The 21,776-nt window shown below is 33.6% G+C and overlaps 3 protein-coding genes across 4 annotated transcripts; 1 reads left to right on the forward strand and 2 right to left on the reverse strand.

Annotated features, from left to right (window-relative positions):
• Positions 1–272: 272 nt before the first annotated feature.
• On the forward strand, positions 273–1,899 carry Q`a (glucan endo-1,3-beta-D-glucosidase). The gene is given in 2 exon segments (NM_001247226.2): positions 273–373; positions 790–1,899. Coding segments are annotated over 2 exon segments (1,035 nt in total). The 5' UTR covers positions 273–291; the 3' UTR covers positions 1,743–1,899.
• Positions 1,900–2,142: 243 nt separating this feature from the next.
• Positions 2,143–5,824, reverse strand: LOC101257060 (SUN family protein SUN12). Of its 2 annotated transcripts, none has more exons than XM_004236527.5 (6): positions 5,652–5,824; positions 4,895–4,989; positions 4,160–4,435; positions 3,510–3,740; positions 3,264–3,395; positions 2,143–2,989 (listed from the first exon to the last, which is right to left on the reverse strand). In XM_004236527.5, exons 2-6 carry the CDS (start codon positions 4,970–4,972, stop codon positions 2,474–2,476), a joined length of 1,233 nt encoding a protein of 410 aa, XP_004236575.1. In that variant the 5' UTR covers positions 4,973–4,989; positions 5,652–5,824; the 3' UTR covers positions 2,143–2,473. The 2 variants fall into 2 exon arrangements, with proteins under 2 accessions (XP_004236575.1, XP_004236574.1); XM_004236526.5 differs by having other exon boundaries at positions 4,895–5,045.
• A 2,057-nt stretch (positions 5,825–7,881) lies between these two features.
• On the reverse strand, positions 7,882–12,632 carry LOC101256761 (probable inactive purple acid phosphatase 16). The gene is made up of 5 exons (XM_010320854.4): positions 12,175–12,632; positions 10,678–10,911; positions 9,574–9,850; positions 9,317–9,485; positions 7,882–8,364 (listed from the first exon to the last, which is right to left on the reverse strand). The coding sequence occupies exons 1-5, from the start codon at positions 12,467–12,469 to the stop codon at positions 8,137–8,139; spliced, it is 1,203 nt and encodes a 400-aa protein (XP_010319156.1). The 5' UTR covers positions 12,470–12,632; the 3' UTR covers positions 7,882–8,136.
• Between the last annotated feature and the right edge of the window lie 9,144 nt (positions 12,633–21,776).

Genomic DNA, 21,776 nt, shown 5'->3' on the forward strand with positions numbered 1-21,776 from the left:
TTCTAACTACTATATTATACTCCAACAATTATTGTACTAATTGATGTTAGGGGCTGCTAATTAAGAAAATTCAATGTCATTTTGATTAAGGAACTAAAGGATATTTTGTAGACTTTTCAAACTTACTGAAATAAGTCCAAAAAAATAATTCTTAGGTGTATGTTCTATAGATCATATAATTCAATTTGTTTTATTTTTTCCATAGACTGATTTGACTTGACAATATAATTTTTTTTTTCTATATAAATGGTATGCATTTCTAGTTTCACTTAGCCATTTTTTTCTTCCCAAATGGCTAGCAAACTATCAAATTTCAATTTTTTCACTTTGATTCTCTATGGTGTACTTACACTAGTTACCCCAGATTTTACAGGTATATCTGTATCTTTCTTCTTAGACACAAAATATTAGTATATGATAATATTTTCCACTTACTGTATAATGACTCTTGTTTTTTCCTATCGCGCTTGAGAGCTAAGATACACATATAATTTTATATTTTCACTGAACTTTACTCGCTATATGACCAAAAACAATTATTTGTTGCATCAAACCAACTAAAAACATGTGGAGACTGCTCAAGAATGAGTAAAGTTCAATGACCATACGTGACCTATGTGACATGGACTCAAGCATGAGTATTGTATACATGAAGGTACTAGGCTCGGGTTTTGAACGAAGTGCTCGTTCTCTTGTACTCCGTGGCTAACATAGACATAACGAGACCAATGAAGGATCCGAGTAACATAGCTTGACGAACTAATTAATATTATGTTTTATGTGATGCAGGTGCTCAAACTGGAGTTTGTTATGGAAGGCTAGGGAATGGATTACCATCTCCAGCAGATGTTGTGTCACTATGCAATCGAAACAACATTCGAAGAATGAGAATATACGAACCTGACCAGCTGACCCTTCAGGCGCTCCGAGGATCCAACATTGAGGTCATGCTAGGTGTCCCGAACACGGATCTTGAAAACGTTGGTGCTAGCCAAGACAATGCAAATACATGGATCCAAAACAATGTTAAGAACTATGATAATGTCAAGTTCAGGTATATAGCTGTTGGAAATGAAGTTAGTCCCTTCAATGAAAACTCAAAGTATGTACCTGTTCTTTTCAATGCTGTAAGGAACATTCAAACCGCAATATCCGGAGCCGGTCTCGGAGATCAGATCAAAGTTTCCACAGCTATTGAAACTGGACTTACTACAGATACTTCTCCTCCATCGAATGGAAGATTCAAAGATGAAGTTCTACGATTCATCGAACCTATAATCAACTTCCTTGTGACGAATCGCGCTCCTTTGCTTGTCAACCTTTATCCTTACTTTGCAGTAGTTGACAATCCAGTCATTAAGCTTGAGTATGCACTTTTCACATCACCTGAAGTTGTTGTAAATGATAACGGAAGAGGATACAAGAACCTTTTTGATGCCATCTTAGATGCCACATACTCGGCCCTTGAAAAAGCTGGTGGCTCGTCTTTGCAGATCGTTGTATCGGAGAGTGGTTGGCCTTCAGCTGGAGCAGGGCAGTTAACTTCCATTGACAATGCCAGGACATATAACAACAATCTGATTCAACATGTGAAGGGAGGGAGTCCTAAAAGGCCTTCCGGTCCAATAGAGACCTACATTTTCGATCTGTTTGATGAAGATCAGAAGAACCCTGAAATCGAGAAGCATTTCGGACTATATTCAGCAAACATGCAACCTAAGTACCAGATCAGTTTTAACTAGTTAAAAAGCAAGAAGAGAGCATTAAAAGGAATAAAGGACTTACCTTTGTATGTATGTAAATTCTGAATAACATTTCCAGCTTCAAGAGAAAGTAGCCTATTGGCATTATGTACTGAAATTATCATATGCTAATAAAGAAACCAACATATTACAATAATGAAACACCCCCTTTGGTGTAGCCTTTCCCGGACCTTGTATGAACACGGGATGCTTCATGCACCGAGCTGCCTTATATACACAAGATCCTTTGTTTTGCATTTGGTTGCTTCAAATTCCATTGTTACAAACAGGAAGGAAAACTTAAACTAGCTTGTAAGATGATACTTCAAAGAAACTTAATTGAATAGAGAAAATAACTTGGCTTGAACGATGAATCGAGAGAAAGAAGGACGTTGCAATGTAGCAAGCAAGAACCAGAGGAAATTCATTTGCAAAATTGGAAGTAGAAACGTTTACAGGAGAAAACCATCAAACAGAATCAACCATCACTGCCTTTAATAGACTCAAACTCTCTGAGGCATACAAAATTAGGCAAAAACAAACAAGAAAGGAGAGACTTTGAACTATTTACATGTTTATGTGAAGTCTATCAGAGTATAAAACCAGAAAACAAGAAACAAAAACACTTCTTTTCCTCAATCCATTTGTATAAATTACACAAGTTTCTGTCTTGCCTTCCCGGAAGTATCGAGCAACTGAGCAAGCAATGCATGATAAGCTTTTCAATCTCGTTAAAACCCTTTTATATTTATAGCTGTTTTCTGAGAGATTTCACTCTTTTTGGTACTTTTTTTCACTTCACCATTATATGAAGTCCAAGAAGTATGGTTGAGCATGTAGGGAGAATGTTGAACTGAATATGTTTCGTTTAATATAAGGCGTTGCTTTGGTGTGCTCATCGATCTCGTCTTTGCTTTTGCAGATTCTGTAGCAGCCATGTAAGTAGGAAACATGGGAGAACTTGGTAATGAGCTATCATCACCAATTGATTTCTGTTTTACATGAGAAAATGATCTCCTTGGTAGCGATGACGGAGAATTTAAATCCTCTGTGACGTCTAATTTACGCGCTTGTCTCATTTGGTTCATGCCAACTAGAGGACTACTTGAGTTTGCAAATGACCTCAATTGCTCAAACAGCTCTGCTTTCCTCTGTGCTTCGATTTCAGCCCATTGATCGAGCCTGGAACCTCTTCGATTTTCCTTAATGATTGAGGGATCTTGCATAACATGATCATTTCTCCGCTCCTAAAATCCATTTTGAGTTATTCAACCATAAAACATGATGTTATTACTCGTTTGTCTGGTTTTGACTTGACACGAAATTTAAGAAAGTAAAAAAAACTTTCAAATTTTGTGGTGTTAAACATGTCATGTGGAAAGTTGAAATTTTAATAAAATGAAAGAGATGTTCTTTTTTAAACGGACTAAAAAGAAAAGTAAAGCAAACAAAATTGAAACGGAGGGAGTAGTAAGTATCATTAAAAGTGAACTATGAAATTCTCAATGCAAGTGAAGTTACCCTATGTGAAAACGAGTATTTCATCATACGCTCTCTTTTGGCAAAGGCTTCTTGTCTTCTTAAAAACAAGGAGTCAATTTCTTCCTTTGAAGCCAAACTGAAATCCCAAGTCCTCTGGCTGTTGCATTTTAGCTGCCGATAAGCAAATGTTCACAGACGTCATCATTAGAGCAAAACAAATAAAAATTTTAAGTACAATCAGAGGCTCAAACAATGATAAATATTGTATGTTATTGATTCTCTTACTTTGATTTCATTAGATTTCACACTTTCCTTCAAGCTATCATCAAGTTTCTTTTCGATACTCTCGTAGTATTCTTCCACAGTAGGAACTCTGATATGATAAACTTTTGGCTTTGACATTTGAAAGGGCAACATAAACTTCAATTTGGAAACTAGTCTTCGTCTAACAAGTTCACCTCGAATCACTGCTTGAAGTTTCACGAGTCCCTTCAGGGCACTTAGTGCTTTCCTTGCCTACAGAAAATCCCAGAGAGCACTTCAATTGGACATAAGGCCGTTTCGACAACGAAGTAGAAAATTTTGTAATATTGTGAAGGAGAATCACAAGATTTACATGAAAGATTTATCTTTGTACTCTTTTCGTAACATTGATAAATATTGAACATCAATTCTTCTCATATTCATCATTAGTTGAAACTAAACCAAAGGCTGTAATTTCTCTACTGATAACCCCTTTTAAGTTTCATGATGATTTACTAATTAAAATATAACATAAAGCAATCAAATACACATCATATATCTCTAACAAGCCTAATCATTTTCTCTCCGAGATGCATGTGGCAATTCTTTTTTAAGGTAATACCATGTTGAATTGTGTGACCGTGTCATCCAAAATCTTAAGTTGTACAAAGAGAATACTTTTATTTACTCACAAGGTGTGCACGATAAGCGGTTTGGATTCTGATGGCAGCATTTCTGCGCTTCCTCTCTAGCTCATACGGAGCAATAGTGAGGCGTACAACTTCAGCTGCAGCATTGGCGGCAGCTACAGCAGCCTCAGCTGCAGTTGCTGTTGCTAAAGCGACAGCCACAGCATGTTTCTTCTGTTGCTCTGTTACCTCAGTTAGTGTTTGTTGAGGTGCTTCGATAGCTGGAGGACACTGCTTGAACTTGAACCTTCCTAAAAACCATTTCCATCTCTTTGGTTTCTGAAAATTAAAAAAAATTCAACATTCATGTTCTCAACAGATAAGGGAAGCCTGATGCACGAAGTATCCTGTAGTTCACGCACGGTCCAGATAAGGGGCACAACCCACCAGGGTGTAATGTAAGTAGCCAGCAGCCTACCCTGACGTGCAAGCATCAGCAACTGATTCCACGGCTCAAACTCGTGACCTATATTTCCACATTCATGATATAATCACATGAAGGGGAGCATCGGAACAACAGTAAAGTTGTCTCCACGTGACCTACAGGTTACAGACACTACTGTTTGCATCAGGGTAGACTGTCTAACTCACACTATCATAGGGTGCATCCCTTCCCCAATGCTGCGTTAACGTGGGATGCTTCGTGCTGCCGTTTATTTCGTATTAATTAGAAGATCATATCACAACCAATTCTGAATAGAAAAAGGGAAATCAAGATTTCAAGAAAAATAATCAAACCTTTTCAGCTTTTGGTTTTGCCTCAGAAATGAAAAGTAGTCTTTTCACAAATACAAACCAGCCTCTTCTCTTTCTCATTTTATGAATTCAGCAAACTGATTCATCAAAACAACAACATGCCATCACCTTCTTTGAGAACAATCACCTTTCTCTTGATAAGATTAAAAAAATCTCTTTGAGTTAGCATGTTCTATCTTATCAATTAAACAAAGAATAATGGAACAAGACATGCACAACTTTTCACATCACCAATAAGAGAGGGAAAAGAACACAAGAAATTCAATTTCATTTCTCTTGCATAATAATGAGGAACAAGACATTCTTTTGATCAACAAGGTTTGTGGGGTTGTGTTGGAGTGCAAGGATACCTTTCTCGTTAATAAGAGGTCTCGAAATTCGAGTCTGAGTCTATATGGAGTCGCAATTGTTAGACAACACCTTACTTGTAAGGTTGGAATTTAGTTGAGCTACAATGTCTGAGGCAAAATTCAGGAATTGAAGTTTCACAAGTACGAGATTCTAGTACTTGTGAATTAATAATTGTACATAGTAAATGAATTTCGAAAGACAAATACATAAATTGAACTATAATGCGGATTCAGATAGGAGATGTGACATCATTATTGTAATATGTATCAAACCATTCATGAGACTAATCAAGAACTTGAAATCTTAATGGAGCAATTTATTTTCATAATTTTTCCAATTAAAACAAGGTAATTATTAGAAACAAAATTAGAAAAATTAGGATACATACCTAGAGTAGGTGAAAGAAAGATGATTAAAATAAAACACTAAATTTGAAGGACATGATGTTGAAGATTTGGAAAAATCCAAGTGTGTGTTATGAAGTGATTCTTGAATTATGATGTTTTTGTTGTTCCATGTGGCTACATATTTAAGATAAATGTATATATATATTTACTAATTATGTTTTGAAAAGCATACCATGTGCTGATGTAGAATAAAAAAAAAAAGAAAAATAATAATAATTGATTTTTCAATTATGTAGACTTTTGCTAGTACTTGAATTGTTACTTTTAGGAAGTCCCTTCAATAAGGGTCCTCTTTTTTCTTTTCTTTTTTCCATGTATTAGACTCACCTTTTCTTTGTGTCGTGTTTTTAATTGATTCAAATTTATTTTGAATAAAATACATTTTATATTAAAAAAAAATAATTTAGTACATATTCAAGACTCAAATCTAAAAATTCTAAATATGAAGGAAAAAATTACATTTATCGTGCTGCGATATTTGGCTTCTTTCTTTACATTTTTCTTTGCTTTTAGGTTATTTTGTTAAATACTTGCTACTATTTCAAATGACTCTTTTTGCTATGAAGTTACTTGATTAACCCTTTATACACGTTTTCTTGAAGAAAAAAACAACTATTTACATTTAATGATGTGTGATAGTTTAACTATTTAGGTCACCAAATAGATAATTATAGTTCAAGTAAAAGGACCAGTTTTGTGCATTAAGTTTTCATTATGTGTGGAGTCTCAAAAAGAATCATATTAAAAATCATAACGATTTATTGCATGTAAATTTTTCAACTTTTTCGTAATTCAAAATACAATCTCTGAATTATATGAAAATAGTTTTACCATTTACATTAAAATTCTCCTTCAAAATTAGTACAAATAATTGTCTTAAACAATATTGATGGTGTTAAAAAAAATTGCAATATCTCTTTTACACTACAAATATTTTCAATCATAGATTATCCATGTGAATTTGTGTCCATTTTTCAACTCATAATGTTGTCCAAATAATATGTATACTTTTTTTTCTTTTTTAGGCCCCTTGTAGAAAGATGTACTTAATGGGGACTATTCTCTTTTGACTCATTACTAAATCCTGACCTTTAATTTGTAGCTTTTATCTTTTGAGTTGTTGAATGACCCCAAATTTTGGTGATTAAGTGATAATTATTGCCTTCAACTTGTAATATAAAAAATGAAAAATTAATTGTAAAAAAAAAGTTGATTCTAATTATACTTGGCAAAGTACTCGTAACAATAGTTATTTTGAATAGAAAGCGCTAATTTTTTAAAATTATGATTCATAAACGATTGAGTAATCGAAAATTATCGTCACAATCTGAGTTCCTAATAACTTAACAAAAGAGTATATTAGAAGGTTTCCATTTGAATAAAGCATTATGTCATATTTCCCAAATTTATGATTGCACATTCTTCTTCATTTATTGTACCTTGCATTGAATTGAATCATTTCTTCGTGCATGATTTTTTTATATGAAAATATATATATATATATATATATATATTAAAAAATGATCACTCATAATTGCAAAACCCCTTTAAATTGGACATGTTTTTTTTTTTGAAACACAAGAATTTCCATGGTCAGATGTTGTAACCAAAAAGTCTATTTTCATTATGATTATTTTATCATAATTTTATACACGTGATCATTTAGATTTTTATTGCGTACCACATAAAATTTATAATTTTAAAAGCTCGGAACGAAAACCTTTGAATCTCTCATCTATCTCATCATAATCGATGATAATAACGCAAAAAGTCATTCTATTAAGTGACATAGGCAAGAGAGCGATTTTTTCTAAAAGAAAATAATTCATTAATATTTTGATGTATTAAAAAAAATAAAAGTTTAGTGGCTATCTGTAAAATCAAGAAATACATCATCTAAGTGACCATGGAGACATACAAATTGGGAAAGTGTAATGATTAAAGGATATCTAAGCATGGATTTTAGCGCAGAAAGTTATAATAAAAAAAAAACAAAATAATTAAGTGAAAGTAATCATCATTACAATACACTTGTGCTAGTACTTATTACTATAGGTCCCTCTCTAATTCTGTCAACACCAACAAATGCAGTTTATTGTCATAATATTTGGATCAATTTGTGTAAATTTCACCGATTTTACTGAATATATGAAGAGTTGTTTTCATCCTTTGGGACAATTCGATGAATCCAGTAGATCAGCACGATAGATGGAAGACAAAAGCAATAGCATATGATAAATGAAACCGCAATTACAAACAAATTACGAACGAAAAATAATTTTATTGATGAATCCTTGTGAGTACAGACCGTATGTATATATTTCTTTAATTCTTCTTCTTTCTGAATTTCTCCATGATTCAAGGGTTGAACGTCTTTGAACTTAGGATAACGTAGACCTTCTATCTCCAAGAAAGTCTAGCAACATTTCATTGCTTTAAGTTAATCTCCGAGAAAAACTCCGTGGATCACTCTTCTCTTGTTGTAGAGCTCAGTAGGACTTCACTATGCACATGACCATCTTCCATGTGAATCCATGACTTCAAAGAAAATGGTTGTTGTGTTATCTCTAGAATCCTAGCTCCCCTTGGCCAGTTTCCATATCCTCCATAACCTGTGTGTCTAGCATAACATAACCACAAATTCTTGTATGGACAACACCAATCTAATCCATGATTATGACCTACAAACACAGCCTGCCATCATCCAAAAAAATATTAATTTATCACCCGTTAAGACCATCAGCAGAGGTAGAATTTTTTACGGGGTTTATCATCAATAACAACATATCCAGTGCGATCCCACAAGTGAGGTCTGGGAGGATAAGATGTACACAAATTAAACTTTACCTCTACCTTAGTGGAGTAAAGGGATTGTTTCTCATATACCTTTAGCTCAAAAGAAATAATTATACACAGTGTTCATTGTCTACTGTATGTACACAAAAAAATATATATACGATGTAACTTTTTGGAGAAGGGAATTTGGATGAACCCCTAGGCTCTTCTAGAGCTCCGTTCACTGACTAAGAGTGTGTTTGGTGTGAAGGAAAACATTTTCTGAAAAATGTTTTTCAATTTTCTTATGTTTGGTTGGGAAGTATTGGAAAATGTTTTCGAAATCAACTCATTTTCCTCAAAATTAACGAAACTGACTTCAGTTCAAAAATTAAGGAAAACATTTTCCAAAATTCTCCTCCAATTTCAAATTACATTTTTTTGGGGAAAACATCAATTTTTAAAAAAAATATTTTCAATTTCAAAATTTTATTTTTTCACCCGATCCCTGACCACCACCAGCCAGCCCCTCCCCAAAAAATTAATTTTGCTTTTTAAAAATATTTTCAACTTCAAATTTTGATTTTTAAACTCCACCCCACCAGGCCAGGGACCCACCCCCAACCCCCCAAAAAATTATTTTTGCTTCGTACCAAACACACCCTAAGACTTCTAATTTTTTTCAGACAGAACAACAGCAGCAGCATTATCCTTTTCATCTCTGAACAACAATTATTCTAGAGTGAACGAGAGCCTTGGAGCAACGGTAGTGACCTATATAGGTCACGGGTCATAGCCATGAAAATCAGCCACTAAAGCTTGCGGCAGGTAAAATATTGAAAATGGAGAACTGAGATCTGCAGTCCTTTACCTTCACAGAAGACCTTACTTCAAGAAGCTTCATCATCCCCAATTCAGCTTCTTGAGAAGCGACTTCCTCCACAAACATTGAGCCAATACACTTCCTATGTGCATAAAACCTTGGAGCAACCGTCTTATAAGCTTGGCTTGGTATATGCCAAAAAATTATCTCCGGTACCCTGTTCGATGTCCTTTCACGTTTAATATTACTCCAAATGATAAACTCAAACACGAAATTTAGAGGCTAAAACTCCAGCATTTGATTACCTTGAGTTAGGATTGATCTCTTGAGATGTGCGGCTGAACCATTCCGCTTGGGCATTTGATATTACCTCAGGGTATGAACCACCACCAGAATCTAAGAAATACATGTATGCTATGACTGATTCAGGGTCATCTGTAGATGAAAGTTTAAGGACATAGTTGGAAACACTAGGCCATAAGTCTTTAGGACCGAATTTCGAGTAAGATTTTTTATTCATCTCTAGTTCATTCGTCATCAGCTCCAAACGCGTAGTGCCCTTAAAGCTGCAACCCATGCCTCCTGAATTAAGCAATTTTCTTCAAAATCATATCTTACCAGCAAGAAAAATTAGCATTTCTTTCAATCAAATCGAAATTAGACCGTTCATTTTGCAGAAAACACCATCAAAAAGGCTTGATTGATATAGCTAACATAACAAAGAAGTATCAACTATTTTTACAAGGGATCCATCCGGCTCATCCCAAAGTTTTCTTTGCATAAAACCTGCCTTTTGATATGACCTTCGAGTCTAAGATATACATGTTATGACTGATTCTGGGTCATCCCGTAACGACAGTTTAAGAACATAGTCAGGAACACATGGCCATGCACACTTGGGACCAAATTTTGAGTAAGAAAATGTATTCATCTCCCATTTAATATCAGTTCCAAACACTTTGTGACTTGACGCTCAAAACCTTTCCTTCCTAATAATCCTATGAACTAGAAGCATTAGCCATTCTTTCAATGAAAATCCACTTTGGTTCAGTGCATTTCGAGTATCAAGGTCACACACTACAACACTTAAACAAGTTCTGCGCATTTGTTTATTCAAATATATCATTATACCAAAAACATATCAGCTTACTGGGAGACAAATTTCCTCTACTAGTATCGACTTTTAGTCTAATTCCACTCATCCAAAAATTCTCTTTGTATAAAACCTGTCTAGTATTGAAACATAATATCGTAACAAAGTAAAGAGATACACTAATAAGCCAATATTAGAACTGCAATAAGGAACATTAAAAATGCATGCTAGTTACATATTGGAATGAACTGAAATCTCAAGAAAGGATGTATTAACTTTACATCTTTGTTTATGCGATATCAGTTTATCTTGGTACCTTCAGACTCACTAGGATAGGAAGCATTCATTGGACAACAAAAAGGAGGAATTCCTGTGGATGAAAACCAATCCATTGGCCACTCAAATGGCATATCGTCATGGTTTCCAAACACACTAGCCCATGGAATTCCCCTTTCTCTGGTCGGAGAGATTGCTTGATTCCAGTATAAACTTGCATTTTGTATAGGGATGTTGTTGGCTGTAATGACATCGCCAAGATAAACTACGAAGTCTGCAACAAAAATCTTGAATTAAACAAGCATCCGGAGGATATGCTGATTAGTGAAGAACATCTCAACTCCATGTGTTCAACCCAACCCAGCGTTATCAACATAGTATATATATCTATGTACAACAACAACAATATACCCAGTGAATTCCCACAAAGTGGAATCTGGGGAGGGTAAAATTGTGCACAGTATAACTGTGGGGTGAGGCATGATCGTGCGAACACCTAGCGCCCCACTTGCATGCATGATATGTGATGAAACGGATTGAAGACCAAAGTCTTCGGGGTTTTATGGACCAAGTTTGCCATTACTTCCGTAAACCACAAAAACAACCACCAAAAAAGTTCTCCACACAATCTTTTTTTGAAATATAAGATGCTTTATAAATTAGTACCTTTGTTCAAGCAAGGAAAAAATGAGTTTTTTCAAATTTTCCACTCGCCTAAGGTAGATGCGACGGTGGAGTATCTAATATGTATAAGTCTTAATTAAGGTGACTAAATGAAAATAGTAAGCAAAAATTAGGAATTCCTCCATGTATTTCCTTCCGCCTAAAATTTAGGCATAATACATAAATATGCCCTTTAACTTAGCCTCATTTTACATTTATGCTCTTCAACTTTGAGTGTTCACAAATAGACACTTTAACTTCCATAAAATTGAATAAATAGACACAAATGTCAACATGGCATCTTAAATGGAAATTTTGTGCCCTACGTGTATTGTGACACGTAGTACTTATGTGTCTATTTGTTCAACTTTATACAAGTTTAAGTGCGTATTTGTGCGCACTCAAAGTTGAAGGGCATAAATATAAAATGAGACTAAATTGAAGGATATATTTATGTATTATGCCTAAGATTTAACAGGCAGAGTAATCCAACACCACTGCATAGAGGCGGAGCATGATTTTTAGTTTATAAATTCTTAATCTGCATCTTTTTTGCTCTGAGGCGGGGCTGTGATTTTTAATTTAATACACATCAACAGATTTTTTTAAATACAAACAGAGAATATTAGGCTCGGCCAAACCTATAACCACAATACTTTGAACTAAGCTGAAAGTCTCGTAACACAAAAATGAAACTACATTGCAAATGCTTGATATATTTAGGGGATATTTGGTACCTCAAAATTAAGTTTGAAAATAAAGTTATACCGTGTTTGGTTGACGGTATAAATTAGTTCAAGCACTATAATCCGAAGATATATAATTTAGTCAGCGTACCAAACAATCTACAAAATTGTGGATGATATTGTATCACCTGGTTTTTCTTCATCGAGCACAGTAGACATAACTTTAATGGAGTTCACGTCTTGGCGTGGGCCCCAGTCAGTCCATGCATTTTCTCCGAAATGCAAGTCGGCGAAAAGTGCAATTTTAAACGATGAACCGGACGGCCGTAGGTGTAGAGTAGTACTATTTTCCGGCGACTGCGGCAGCATGTGGAGAGAGATTTTTCGGCGCATTTCACGTTCATCTAGTGGTGAAGTGTGTGAATGGACGGTCAGGATTAATCGGAGAATCAGAGAGATTAAGCAGACGGTAGACATCATCATCAGTGTGTAACTGACGTTTAATAGTTACCGAAGGTATAATTTTAGTGGTGATGTGCAAATGATAAAATTATCCTTTTTTATTGTGATGCATCTCGATTAATTTTATCATTATTATTGTCTCTTACTATGAAGAGATAAGGAATTAGTAAATAGGTGAGTAGATATGAAATAATATCTATTTAACGTAATAAATATATAAGATGAGAGACCAAAGAGGACATCATTGACTATTTTCTCTTGATTTGATAGTTTATCAAATTGTCTTTCAATGCTTAATCTCAATAGAAGAAGAAATGAATTATCACTATAAAATTTATATCTAGGAACATAAAATTTTCAACCATCTTTATTAGAGCGAGATTAGATTTATTATTTTGAATTACGAATTTATGTAAAATCATTAGTTTAAAATATTTCTGTCTGCATTTGACACGTATAGTAATGTATGACCTGTGATGAGAATAATGCTCAACATACAAAGGAATATGCTAAATTTAGCATTGTGGGAATATATTACCCATTTATTGTTGAAGTGAAATTTGAATTACATTTTGGAATATTTTTAACAATCTTACGCTTAATTTTAAAAGGGGAAATATATTAAATTTTATCTGAATTTCGGAGCAAAATTTATTTTAGTACTTTAATTATACAAGAGTTTAAATATGTCTTTAATATTTCTGAACTAATTAAATATCATCTTAAGAGCTGACGAGGCAAAGTGAGTGTACTCCACTCTCCTCAAAACATGTAAAAAAATAAAAATTGAAAGATAAAATTATACACATTACATTTTTTTATAGGACAATATCTAACTAATAATTGTAAATTCATTTTACAAGTTAAAGTTAAAAGAATATGAAATTTCTTGTTTAGAAACAAATAAAATTTGTGGTTCAATTATTTTTAAAAATACTTAATTTTTTTGTCTCTCTTTATTTTGTTGTCTTCCCAAAATGTTTTCTTCCTCATTAAAGCACTCCTTCTATTTTTTTCATTTATATTAAAAAATTTCCTTCATCTTCATCCCTCATCTCACCAGTCCTTCATTAATCACAAAAATTTAACACCCAATTCATATTATCGAATGCAAACTTTTTTGAATTTTAAGTAACCCATTTTAAATTCTATTAGTTGTGATGCAAAAAAATGTAGGTCTATGTCAGTTTGAAAAAGAAAAAGTAAGTATTTGATGAATGTTGAAGAAGAAAATAATCATTGAAAGCTGATTTTTTCTGAAAAAAAAGTTGGTGAAAGTTGAAAATGGTGAAAATCAAGAAATAAGAAGGGGGGGAGGGGGGGGAGGGGTTAGAAGAGAAAGGGTTGAAGAAAATGTGGCAATTTTGTGTATTTTTAATTAATTGATTAGTGTAATGAGTTTAAGAAAACAAAATAGGTGAATAAGCAAAAAAAAATAATTAATGACGTACTGCTTACATGTTTATGATATGGCAGGTGAGAGTGGTATTCTACTATCAGAGTTGTATATAATACAGTTCAAATATGTTAAGGAGATATTTAACGCTCATATGGTTTATGTACTAAAGTGAATTTTGCTGTCAAATTCAGGGAAAATTTGATGTATTTTCTCTAATTTAAATGAAATGTCTTAAATAATTATTTTCTTAACTGATATTGCACAAGTGTGTGCATATGGTAAATTATTTGTGCTTCGCACACAATTAAGAGCTTGTATATGATCATTCAGTAATATTTGTATTTTCAATACATACATTACAATGTCAAAAATATTTTATCTTAAGAAAAAACGTTTTTCAAGAATCTTAAAAGTGCTATATTTTTCTTAATTTCGTCTTTGTTATACATAAATTATGAGTCATAGAGAGATTTAATGTAAAAGATGAAGTGTATGAAAATCTCCATAAAAATAGTGTGTCAGAAGTAATGAAACTTTTTAAATTCCAATTAGTGATAAAGAAAAAAACAACATTAGACGTTCAAGAAAAGATCAAAAAGCCTCCAACAATAACGCTCCCAAGTAAAGTGGAATATCACGTCCTTACAAGAACATAATCAACTGAATTGAAATGGAGGACCTTTTGCCCCTTTCTTATGAACCTCCAACAATCTCTTTTCTATTATAGTATGTCTTATGTATCATGTATATGTTAAAAATGACCCTAAAATTGTTAATTAGTATGATAAGTCACCGTCTCAGAATAATTATTACTATTGCTTAGATTTCATATCGTCGCCCCAACTTATTTGGAATTGACCATAACTGTTGTTATAGTTATAGTATGCAATTTACAAAGAATTAATCCAATTATCAACTAAGCAGTAGGTGTCATCTGAATGAAACTGTTAATAACTAGATATTCTAAAAAAAATTGACATATAACATATTAAAATCTTACAACATGATTTTGTGAACACTTGAACTCACAAATATCCACCGATAATAATAAAGATGACCTTACTTTCCTACAATCAAAAAGAAAAGGGCATGTTGCTTAACATATTTTTCAAAAAAATCGGTCGGGCTATATCCAAGTTTATAATTCACAAATTTAACCGAAAGAGTTAAAAAAAAAGTCACTAAAATAGCAAAAAGAAATTCCAATAAATACATATCACTATGACTTACAGTAAAAGATTAAGATCATGAAATAGGAGGAAGAAAACATTGAGGAATGAAACACACTTCATAAAAAGCTAAATTAATGTATTTGAATTTGACTCCCCTATAGTGAAAGAACCTTACAAATAATTGTGGTTGAAATAAAAATTTTGCTTACTATATACCAGTGTTGTGGACGGCGAGAGGCGACAAAAGGCCACAAGGGCCTGCCTCGCCACGCTCGCCGCTCGCCTTTTTTTAATAAAGGCGCCAATTAATACCAAAAATTAAAAATATTTAATTGCATATTTTATCCAAAATCTTAATAGCAACAACACATATTAGCAAATATTCAATTCAAAAACCAATAGTAGATACTAAAATGTCTAAAATTTAAAGACCAAACAATTCAAAATACAATAAATCAAAACTTTATAAGTTTATTCTTCTTCAAAATTATCCAACTCTTGAAGATCAAAATCCTCTACATCATTATATTGCTCTTCATCTTCTTCCTTCTCGTATTCTTCATCAATTAGTGTCTGAGTCCTACTTGAAGATGAACTTGTAGATGTTCTTTCTACTCTTTTGCCCTTGTCAAGTACTGTTGATCTTGAAGAAAGTCCCCTAAGATGACAGATACTCTCGTCCGCTCCAATTGTCGTAGCAACACCACCCCAAGTAAGATCATCATCCTCATATACTAGTTCATCATCTTGATCTTCGGGGCATCCAACTAACCATTCATTTGAAACATCTATGTTATCCAAGCGAATTGAATTAATAAGATCACGAGCATCATAACGATGTTTCAATGTTCTATTGTACTTAATGTACACTAGATCATTGAGACGCGATAGTGTAAGCCTATTCCTCTTTTTGGAATGAATCTGTGCATAAGTTATTGATATTAACTAGTTGATATTGATAATAACATAATATGAAAAATAGGATATAAATTTTTACTTACGTGTTCAAACACACTCCAATTTCGCTCACATCCGGATGAGCTACAAGTTAGGCTTAATACTTTCATGACAAACTTTTGCAAGTTTGGTGTTTCACTACCAAATAGTGACCACCACCCTAAAACGGAGACATTGGTACAACAGGAGGCTCGAGATTCAACTATAATAAAATAAATTTAAAGGTTAGTGACTATAAATAAGTTAAATAATTTAAGTAAGATCTAAATCAACCCACTTATCCGGTGACCTTGTGTCTCTAGCTCTTTTAGCCGGACAACAACCAAATAGTTCATCCGCCATTTTGTACTTAGGAAGCTTAGCGACTAGTGCATCTTGTATTGTTGTATCATGGACCAACTTCTCAACACATGCATAATACTCGGTCCACAAAGTCTGTGATATAATTGTCTCTTCTTGAGCTTTATAATATAATCCTGGGTTCAAAACATGGCCTGCAGCATGCAAAGGCCGATGGAGTTGTTCTGACCACCTTGCATCAATAACTTGAAACACTTTCTCATATTGCTTCTTAACTCCAGAAAAATCATGTGCAATAGCTTCTTTGGCTCTATCCATTGCTTCATAAATATAACCCATTTGGTGGGTTTTTCTCCCCATCCACCAAATGAAGCACTTTTGTCAAAGGGCTACAAACTGTAAGTGCCTGAACAACATCATTCCAAAAGTGGACAGTAATAATAAGATTGACAACTTCTTTCCCAAAAGTTTCCTTTGCAAATTTACTTGAATTCCATTCGGTTGAGAGGACTAAAGTTCTCAAGTTTTTTCTCTGTATGTACATAGCTCTCAAAGTTAAGAATGTCGTCGCAAATTTTGTCTTGGCCGATTTCACCAAATTTCTTTCTTTGGTGAATTTTCTCATCAAGTTTAACAATAATGGCCTTTGACTAATGCAAGAATTGATTCTGATGGCCTTCTTAAAAACTAATACAGAAAGATTAAATTATATTAATTAGTAGCTAATGAATTATTGACTATAAAGTAAGTTAAAGGATAGGTTGATTACTGGAATCATATGGCTTAACCTTGAATATGTCACCAAATATCAAGTTGATGCAATGAGTGGCACATGGAGTCCAATAAATGTGTGGATACGCACCCATCATCATACTTTCCGCTTTGACATTCTCACTAGCATTATTGGTGACAATTTGTACAATATTTTCTAGTTCAATTCTTTTGATAGTGCTTTCAAATAACTTGTACATTTTGGTGGAATCGGTAGATTCATTGCTAGCATCAACAGAACCAAGAAATACACTACTGATTGGAGAATTCACCAAAAATTTGATGATCATTTTGCCATTTCGTGCCGTCCATTTGTCCATCATAATGGAACATCCAAACTTTGTCCATTGCACTTTATGCTCATCAACAATTTTTCTACTTTATCCACCTCTTTTTTAAGGTGAGTGGCTCTAACTTCATGGAATGTAGGATGCTTCATTCCGTGGCTATGTTGTCCAACCGCCTCAATAAATTTATCGAATGATTTGTGATTGACGCAATTAAAAGGGAGCTTGACATCATACATCCAAATTGCAAAAACACTTACCGCACGCTCTTTTAGAATTTTGTATGTTTCTTCAATTCCTCCTCTTTTTTCAAAGTCTCCTTTTTGTGTTGATTTTTGTGAAAAATAGAGGTTCAAAGGTCCTTTCGTCACACTCCGTGTGGTGGATGAACCTCCACTAGAAGATATCTTTTGAGTTTTGGAGGGAGGCATCATTTTCGCATAATCATCCATTTCATCAATATCAACATATTCTTCCGGCTGCCTCACTTGAAATTTGAGATTATTAGCAATTTTGTTTTGCATATAAGCCCTTACTTCTTCTCTAATCTCCGACGGACAAGTGACACATTGTTTAACATTCTTGAAACCACCCACTAAATGTTGCTTGTGTCGAGTTATTCTACCATTGAAGTACTCCCACAAAAGTTATAATTAACTGAATCTTTCGTCGCTCCTTGAGTGCCATAATTCCATCCAATGTCCCTCTTTTTGCTAGCATCCGCCATTGGTTATTAAATTCAATTAATTCATTGTTTAGAAATATTGGAATAAATAAATAGAAAAATAGAAAGTTTTTTTTAATTGACTGCCTATAATTTTAAAAAAAATCACACAAACCAGTAAGCACTGCTTACACCAAAAAACAGAACAGAAAAAAATTGAAGAAGAAGAAGAGAGAAAATGACATACCTGGAGAACAGAATCGTGAGGCGGCGGCTGGCGAGGGAGAACGGAATCACTAGGCGACGAGGGAGAACTGGAGAGAGTCTCGCGATGGAGAAGCCAACAACGATGGAGAAGTCAAGAAGAGAACTTGAGAAGAGAGCGAGGGAGAAGAGACATCGATGGAGAAGCCGAGAGACAGAGTCGCGATGGAGAAAACAGAAATTTAAAAGCATAAAAAAACCTAATTTTGACTACTATTGTTAAGTCAAATATTTTTGATTAAAAAGGCGGCGCCTTTTCTGTCGCCATTGTGTCGCCACACCTTGCCATTTTGATATCGCCTTGCCTCTGTAGAGAATGGTGAGGACCCATCGCCTCCCCTCGACTCTCGCCAAAGGCGAGAAGGCGCTCGCCTTTTGTAACACTACTATATACTAAATGTAATGATATCAACCATTTCATCAACAATATGAGTTGTATACTGAGAGATGTAAGAGTAGTAATGTCACATTGCAATTAATTAATTCTCTTTGTTATATAAATAAACCTATGGAAAGGGACAAAAGAGAAGATCAATTTTCAATCATCTTGCTAAAAAATTTAACAATATTTTTTTAAAAAAAAATCACCAAAATAGCAAACAAAAATTGTTATAGTTACATGAATTACTATGACTTATAGTAAAATTTAAGCTTCATGAAATAGAAGGAAGAAAAATTTAGGAATGAAACGAACTTCATAAGAAACTTAATTGTATTTGAATTCGACTATCCTATAGAAGAAAAAAAACCCTACAAATAATAGTGACAAAAAATCTCTCTATTTATAGACAATAAAGAGTAGTGTAAACAAATTATTATTGTGTCTTATTAAATAGATCACAACTCTTTGGAAAAATCACAACTCTTTGTAAAAGTTAGAACCCTTAGAAAAGGTCACAACATTTCAGTAGAATCGCAGTTTTTCATAAAAGTCGCAACTCTTCATAAATTGACAACTTACATTAAAGTTACAACCCTTTGAAAAGTCACAACTATTCATAAAAGCCGCAATTATTCATAAAAGTCACACAACTCTTTGAAAAAGTTATAACCCTTCAAAAAGGTCATAACCTTTCATAAAAGTCACAACTTTTCATAAAATTTGCAACTCTTATTAACATAAAAAGTCACAACTTTTCATTAAATGAAAATGCTAGTTTTGGAAATAAATAAATTAAAAGAGAATCCTCGTTTGTGGTGGCCCATGTAGGCGGACCTAAGATTCTCTTTTATATATATACTAGGTAATTTATCCGTGCATCGCGCAATCATAAGTTATCGCATTGAACTTGCAAATAATCTTTTACTAATATGAATGCATTAAAAATAATAGAATAAAATATTCTTAAAAAAATATTAGCAATATTAAAACAGAAATATAACTAGGGAAAAAGGACAGATTTACCCCCTTACTTTAATTAAAAATGTGTATATACCCTCCGTTATACTATGCGTACACATGTATTCCTACCGTTCAATTAGTGGTACATATATAACCTTGTCACTAAGGGAGCCCTATTTTGTAACACGTGTCATGATCCTAGTATATTACTTGTTTCATCCCCTTTTTAACCCATAACCATAACCCGCCCCGTAACCCTTAAAATAATCCTAAATATGCACACCCTAATCAAACACTCAAATAAAAATCCATCGCTATTCACCCAAAAATCCTAGTCTTCGTTAGATTCAATTTCATCTTCATCGCAACCTTAAATCATATATCGTGTGTTGGTCATAATTTCCTATTTCATCTATTGTCTCCTTCAATTCAGACCTAAAATTATGTCTGAAAGTTCATGTGATTCAATTAGTAACTCCATGATGATGACTGATTTTTGTGGTGAATTGGCTTGTTGTTTCACTTCAAGGACTCCATTGAACCCCGAAAGAAGATTTTATAGATGTTCTAAACCTAACGTACATTTTTCGCCTAACAGGAAATTAGTATGATTTGTGATTGTATTTGGTGATCATGATTTCTTCTCTGTTATTTTTATTAGATTGAAAATTGTGAATTTTGAAGGTGGAAAAGCAGTTCTTCAAAAAATTCTTCTACTGAAGTTAATTTATTGAAGTCTAAATTGGAAGGTTCTACGTTGAAATGGAGAAATTTGAGAGAGTCGTTGTATGCGCTTAAGATTAAAAGAGACAATTTGAAGAAGATATTGAAAAATTTAGAGAGTTTAAACTACTTCGAGGTGAATAAATCAAGAAATTTGGAAGCTAAAGTGTCGAAGTTGAAGATGTTGTTCATGTTGCCATTTACTGAGTTTGTGGTATTTGTTGTTTCAATTTTCAAGTGTTAGTTATTTTAATTGTTTCTTATGTATTAGTGATAGTAAATCTTATGTTTGAATGTTGGCCATTATTTTCAAGTGTTGCTTCAAACTTATTGTGAATTTCAAGTATTGGATTTGAAATATTAATTTGTGTATTTTGCCTTAAAGTTTGTAGTATTTAGTTGTGTTTGAATGTTGGCCATTATTTTCAAGTGTTGCTTCAAACTTATTGTGAATTTCAGATTGAATTTGAAACATCATTTTGTGTCTTTTGCCTTAAAGTTTGTAATATTTAGTTGTGTTATATTAGTCTTTACGTTGAAGATAGATAAAGTTTGTGAAATTGCCACTATGTTTTTCTTGAATAAATGTTTCATATCATAACAAACTCATTAGAAAGTAAAAGCAAGATTGAAAAGATACATAACAAAACAACAATAAAGAGCAATGGAAAGATACATAACAAAACAACTAAGAAAAGTGCAACTCAATTCAAATCACAAACCGCATCCTACATTAACAGAACCCAATAGATACAAAACACTATATATAACATTCACTTGATTATATATAAGCAAAACGATAGATAGTTTTAGTTGATACGCTCAGTCTATACAAAAAGTAGAAGTGAAAATCAAAACTACAACTATAAGTTTAAGGCACCAGCCTACACAACATACCAAAAAAATAAGTTTAGCCTTAACATCATTTAAGGCACCAACCTACACAAACAGTAGCAAAAACTACACCAACATATACAAAACAGTACCAACACAATAGCATCATCCCCTTCTTGGCCTCAATTTTTGTATCCGACTTGTAGTAATTGCACCCTGTCCATTCTAAGTTAAGCTAGTTGGTGCTATGGGAAGATTTGTAGGTTCACTAACACCAAATTTGTCACCTCTGAAGCTTATTACTCTACTCCCAATTGGTTCTTGTGGGTTCTGTCTCTTTCTCAATTTTGATAGAAAAGATTTTTCTGAGATTGTTCTTGGCCTTAGCCTAGGATTTTCATCATCATCCTGAGCTACTGGATAATAGCTGCTAGAAGAGGCATATTCAAACTAACTTTATTGTGTTGGTTGTGGGGCTGTGCAGTTGATGTCTTCCTCATAAGCTTCTTCTTCATCTTCATCAACTAAACCTCTCCTAGGCTTCCTCTTCCCCTACCAGTTTCTTTTCCTTCCTTTGCAGGTTGTTTTCCTTGCTTCTTAGTTTGTTGTTTCCCC

This window comes from Solanum lycopersicum, chromosome 4 (genome assembly GCF_036512215.1).
Source record: "Solanum lycopersicum chromosome 4, SLM_r2.1".
Lineage (NCBI taxonomy): Eukaryota > Viridiplantae > Streptophyta > Magnoliopsida > Solanales > Solanaceae > Solanum > Solanum lycopersicum.

Coding starts and splice junctions, on each gene's coding strand:
- LOC101257060 (XM_004236527.5), bottom strand. CDS start 4,972: ATGAGAAAGAGAAGAGGCTGGTTTGTATTTGTGAAAAGACTACTTTTC. Junction 4,436..4,894: donor CAAAACCAAAAGCTGAAAAG/GTTTGATTATTT, acceptor TTTAATTTTCAG/AAACCAAAGAGATGGAAATG. Junction 2,990..3,263: donor AATACTCGTTTTCACATAGG/GTAACTTCACTT, acceptor AATGGATTTTAG/GAGCGGAGAAATGATCATGT.
- LOC101256761 (XM_010320854.4), bottom strand. CDS start 12,469: ATGATGATGTCTACCGTCTGCTTAATCTCTCTGATTCTCCGATTAATC. Junction 10,912..12,174: donor GCTCGATGAAGAAAAACCAG/GTGATACAATAT, acceptor TTTTTGTTGCAG/ACTTCGTAGTTTATCTTGGC. Junction 9,486..9,573: donor GAGATCAATCCTAACTCAAG/GTAATCAAATGC, acceptor GACATCGAACAG/GGTACCGGAGATAATTTTTT.